A 5,000-nucleotide genomic window follows, 5' to 3' on the forward strand; every position below is an offset into this window, starting at 1 on the left:
TTTCAAACACCCTTTTCCTGAAAGATTCTTTGTTTTTAACGGGAATAATTTAAAGTATATCTTGAAACATTTTGCCAAAGGCTTCGAAGCTATCTTTAAAATTGAGAATGGAGAATGAGAGAATGAGGGCATGACGAACGGGGAACGGGGAACCTTTAAAATAGAGAATCTTTGAAACAGGGAATTTTAACATGGGGGATTTGAAAGAATGTGACAGACTTGCACGGTCTCCGGTTTGTGGGTTTGTGGTTACAGAAATTATGAAACATTCAATTTATGCTTTAACTAGCATGTCCTTTAGTGATTTACCACTCTTGTATAATAATAAAGAGGTTTCAGGGAAAGAAAAGCCCTTTCTTTTTCCCTTCTTCCTGATCCCCTACCCCTCAGAAAGGGCTGAGTCTCAGGTTATAAATAATTATGATACCAGATCCTCAGCTCATTTTCGACCTCATACCTGCCGAACTAATATCAAACAGTTCACTATACTCTTTCGGGGGCCAAAGATATGGAATGCTTTGCCATTATCAGTCACGTCTTCCCCTCGTCTCTCTACTTTCAAAAGACAGCTTCTTGATTTCCTAACTTAATGGTATGACACGTCCGACTCTTTACTGCCCTTATAGTCTTGCCACCCCATGTTAATAATAAGCCTCAATACAATGTCTTTACTAGTAGTCTTGCAGTCCTGACACATCTATTATTATTATTATACATTGTAAACTTATGTAAGATTCTAGTCTATTATTTTCTATTATTTTTGTTTATTATCCACTGTAACTTTCTATGAATGAATGTGGTGAATAAATAAATAAATAAATTATTAAAACTATTTAAAGTACTGGCAAAAAAAAAAAAGTAGACAGATAACAACAAAGCCTCACATTTCCTCTTCTTGTGACTGAGTATCAATGCCTTTTGCCTCCTTTAGGTTTATTTTCTGTCCACCAAGTGACGGAGGGCTGCAAAACAATTCAAGAGACTTCTATTGCCAGAACAATCAAAACAGACTTTTGTCTTACTTATATTTGGAAAAAATGATCAAAACGCTAAGATGCTGGCTCTCGGGTACGACCAACAGAAACGTGGTACATAAACAAAAAATAGGCACGCATTGCGTACCTGTTGCAGTGCACTAACACAGCGCTTCATTCAATATTGTCAACTGAGCTGCGTTTTGTCTTCCAGGAGATTCAAGTTGTCTTTGCGTAATCGAGAAGACATGTGGTTACCAGCAAAATACTAAACCCAGAAAGATTGAAGAAAATAAAGGGATTCGAGAAAACATTGGCTTCGAGGCTGACATGTTGATCATTTTCAAGTTCCCTTACAACTTCACTTTCACCACAAGTTTAAGCGTGCACTCTGAGTGTCTGACAGCTTTCTAATACAAAAGTTCACTAAAGATAAGCCCTGTCCAGCGGGGTTAGGTATCTGGATGGAAGACCTGAAAAATATACCACTTTGTGCCAGAAAGATAGGACCGAATTTCTATTTTGGCGTTCAACAGTGCGAACTAAGCAAGGAACAGATTTTGTTAGACTACTTTACGCAAAACAAATATTGATACAAGAGTAAATAAATATTGATACACAGTTTTTAGGAAGAGCAGAAGGAAGTTTTCAGGTAGTGTCGATGGAGAAGAAAATATTTTGCCATCAGCATCAAATTTGCGACATGAAAACAACAAAAAACAACACATCGAATTCAGCGGGTGCAGCCATCAAGATACCTTGCACGTTTATTCGGGAAAAAAAACTAAAAGATACAGCTGTGTCAAAATGATGGGAAGACACCGGATTTTTGTTTTTGTTAGTTTGGTTATTTTTTTCTTTCAAGTGTTTTAAAGTTTGAAAAGAAATGTGCGAATTCAACACAAAGATGACAATCGCCGAACTCTTGAGATTGACCATTGTTTCTGCAAAGTCAAAAATTTACTCTCCTAGACGAGGTTATTTATCACCAAGGTAATTCCATCTTTTTGGAATAGCAGCTGCTTTATTGTTCATCAGCGTCACAAATTCTTGCCGATTTTGGGGCTCATTTTGTTGCAACTCAAGCATCCTTCCAACAGAACTGTTTATTTTCGTGTTTTCTGCACGCGCTGCCGGCCTATTGGCACCACGGACTCTCTTACACTCTTAAAACTCGGTGACAAAGTGTGCTGTGCACTTACAGTGTACTTACAGTGTACTGCCACAAAAACGTTGACGAGAACCTCGCAGGGATCCACGACGGCGACGTCGATGACAACGCCACAAAACAATGATATCATTGGTTAAAAGAGCATAAATAATCGTGCTGCACGTGCAGCACGTAGTACTGCACATGTTTTTGCGGTACTCTGCATAACGACGACACGAAATCACCAAATTTGAGGTTATGACATCAACGTGAGCAAGCAACAGAGAGTCTTTCGTTCTCTGTTTTCACTCAGAAACCGCTCGTACCGTTTTAATTTTAGGACACCTCGCCCACATTGTAGGACGTGAACGAGATGGAATAATCGCCAAAGACTTATGCAGCGTTCACACGTTTACACGTTTCATTTGTAACCGCATCGTTTTCGATGCAGTTACATCTCTGTTTACACGACACCAAACGATACTGTTACTGAAAACGCTGCAAAAAGTGGAGCGTTTTCAAAACGATCATCTGTCGTGTAATCTGCGAAACCGTATCGATTTGAATAGGGTTACTCTTTTGGCCCGAGGTTTGAATTGTTCGATTCAAAATGGTTAAAGCAGGTAGCGCAGCGCTCTCATATAACGTCACAACTTTGATTTTCTGGCGAAAACTGTTCTGTGTAAACACTTCCAAACCGCATCGATTTTGAGGCGGTTTCACAATCTTCGTATGTGCATTAAAATTTAAAGGATAAAACGAGAAAAGTGGAAACATATCGTCGTGTGCGCACTTCCTCCATATAGGACGTTTTCAACTAATCTCTAGAGACACCAATAACAATAGAGAAATGTACGACTTCTGGAGGACGAACAAAAGTCGCTAATGAGAGATCTTTTGTTTTCGTCCACCAACATGGCGGCGATGACGTCACGTGAAAATCATCTATAATCTCAAATTTAGCAATTTTAAGTTGTTGTTTTGACTGCATGAAGGAGAGAAGAAAAACTTATGAAGATGAGAGGCCCAGGTGCGGAATTGCATGTGAAGCCACTGTTTCTGCTCATTTAATAAGCTTCTAGATTTTTGGCGCTCTTTTTCTTGTCGACATTGTGGTTGCTATTAAGGTAGCAAATGTCGCATACCAATACTGTATGGATTAGTCTATAAGCTTCATTGAACATTGTGTTAATCACCTGAAAAACACTCCCTTGGATGTCTTGTGGAGCAAAATGGATTTTTTCTTTTCAAATAGCTTGACTTTTACAAAATAGTCAAACATCTTCCAGAACTAAAATGCACAAAATACTCAGTTAGAATCCTACCAGTAAGTCCTTCAACACGCATGACGTGCACTGGAAGTGCCCTTGTAAAGTCAAGGCATGGTTACCATATTTGGAGAGCACGGTATAATCAAATTGAATCAAATGCATGTAGTCATGTAGTCAGTGAAAAATCCGTTGTTATTGCTTCTGATTGGTTCAAAAGTGGAAAGGAATTTTCTTAGACTAATCACTAAGAATGTTCTTCCTTTTTCCTGCTCTTTCTTCAATTTTGCAAATCAGTGAGCGGAGATAGTGCGCCACTGAGACATGAATACTCACCCCTTGTTCTACGTCATCAGCGAGAGTTTTGCATGGCTCACAATCTTTCCTCTCCTTTTGATAGAATTCTTTTGTAAAGCTGTGGTTGAAAACAACTCCAGACGCGTGGTAATGTAAAGACACATTATCTCCCAAACAGAGACCTTAAAAAAATACAGCGAAATTGCATCGGTTTGTTGATGTGTAATTTTTTGCGCTCTCACTTTACAAGTTATTTTAAAATTATATAGAGGGTAACGACGGCTTCAGTTTAAGCGCTGTGGCTAAGTTTGTAAAAGGGCACTGGATTTTCAAAAATATTACCGGTTCAAATCTTGCTTCTCCTCACTTTGGCAAATAACCAAACGATTTCCTCCTTCCAGATGGATTTCTTTAAGGTGGCCGATCACAGTTTTCGCGCGCGCTCTTGCTAACACAACATGGCTTTTAGGCTTTTATTTGCTCAATGCTCCCGCTATCTTTACTGTTTTTCCTAATAATTGAAAAAAGTGTTTCGATGGTTTTAGTCTTTAATGAGAAATGTATGTTAGGAAAGGTAACGATGCAAAGAACTCCGCAATTCGCAGATTTTTCTTTGTCATCGAAAGAACCCAGTTAAATGCAACGCATGCGTAGTGAGTTAAAAAATTGCGATTGAATCATTCAATCGCAATTTTCTCGAGAACCAACGCCCTTTTCTCGAGAACCACTCGTCAGAATTTAACGACATTTGGCACGAAAATACTTTAGGAAATAAGTTACTGGAGTATGGAAAAATGAACTTTAACAGAGTCAATTCTAGATATTCCAATGAACCTTCGACAAAGGATAATTAAAGAGCTCTCTGTCAAATTATTATTAAAATAGTGTTAAGTTGTGATCATCGTTACAAGCTTGCTGTGTGAAAATTATAAAGAAAATCTAACGACTAGATTTTCTGCAAATAAACAAAATCGATTTTAAAGGCCTCCCGTTGCCATGGCAACAGCATATACGTCAGCTTAACTACGTCAGCTTAAGGATCAAGGATTTTAGAGAAAAAGTTAAATGAAACTTAGGTATCAAAAACTGCGTTCAAACACCTTAAGCTATTATGTTTTATTGTTATTTTATTATACACAGGCTTACAAGCCTTAAAAATACCTGTGTGAATTCAATGAATACAGATTTTTAGAATCCCATGGCCATCACTTCCTTATGTTTGATCGCAATTCTGGATCTTTATTGCTATCGTGAGAAAAGCCTCAAAACCCCGATGACACGAGCCCCCCAAATGTTATCGATAAAGCAGAT

The 5,000-nt window shown here is 38.3% G+C and overlaps 1 protein-coding gene across 5 annotated transcripts in view; it reads right to left on the reverse strand.

Moving 5' to 3' along the window:
- LOC138051218 (adhesion G-protein coupled receptor G6-like) overlaps nucleotides 1–5,000 on the reverse strand; it is a 23,824-nt gene that overhangs the window by 7,598 nt on the left and 11,226 nt on the right. For all 5 annotated transcript variants that reach the window (XM_068897381.1, XM_068897378.1, XM_068897380.1 and 2 more), the window contains exons 3-5: nucleotides 3,729–3,871; nucleotides 3,321–3,415; nucleotides 885–962 (exon numbers count right to left, since the gene is read on the reverse strand). In XM_068897381.1, the coding sequence (XP_068753482.1) occupies nucleotides 885–962; nucleotides 3,321–3,415; nucleotides 3,729–3,871 (316 nt within the window). The remainder of the gene's footprint in view (nucleotides 1–884; nucleotides 963–3,320; nucleotides 3,416–3,728; nucleotides 3,872–5,000) is intronic.

The sequence above is a fragment of the Montipora capricornis genome, chromosome 6 (genome assembly GCF_036669925.1).
Source record: "Montipora capricornis isolate CH-2021 chromosome 6, ASM3666992v2, whole genome shotgun sequence".
In the NCBI taxonomy this organism is placed as follows: Eukaryota; Metazoa; Cnidaria; class Anthozoa; order Scleractinia; family Acroporidae; genus Montipora; species Montipora capricornis.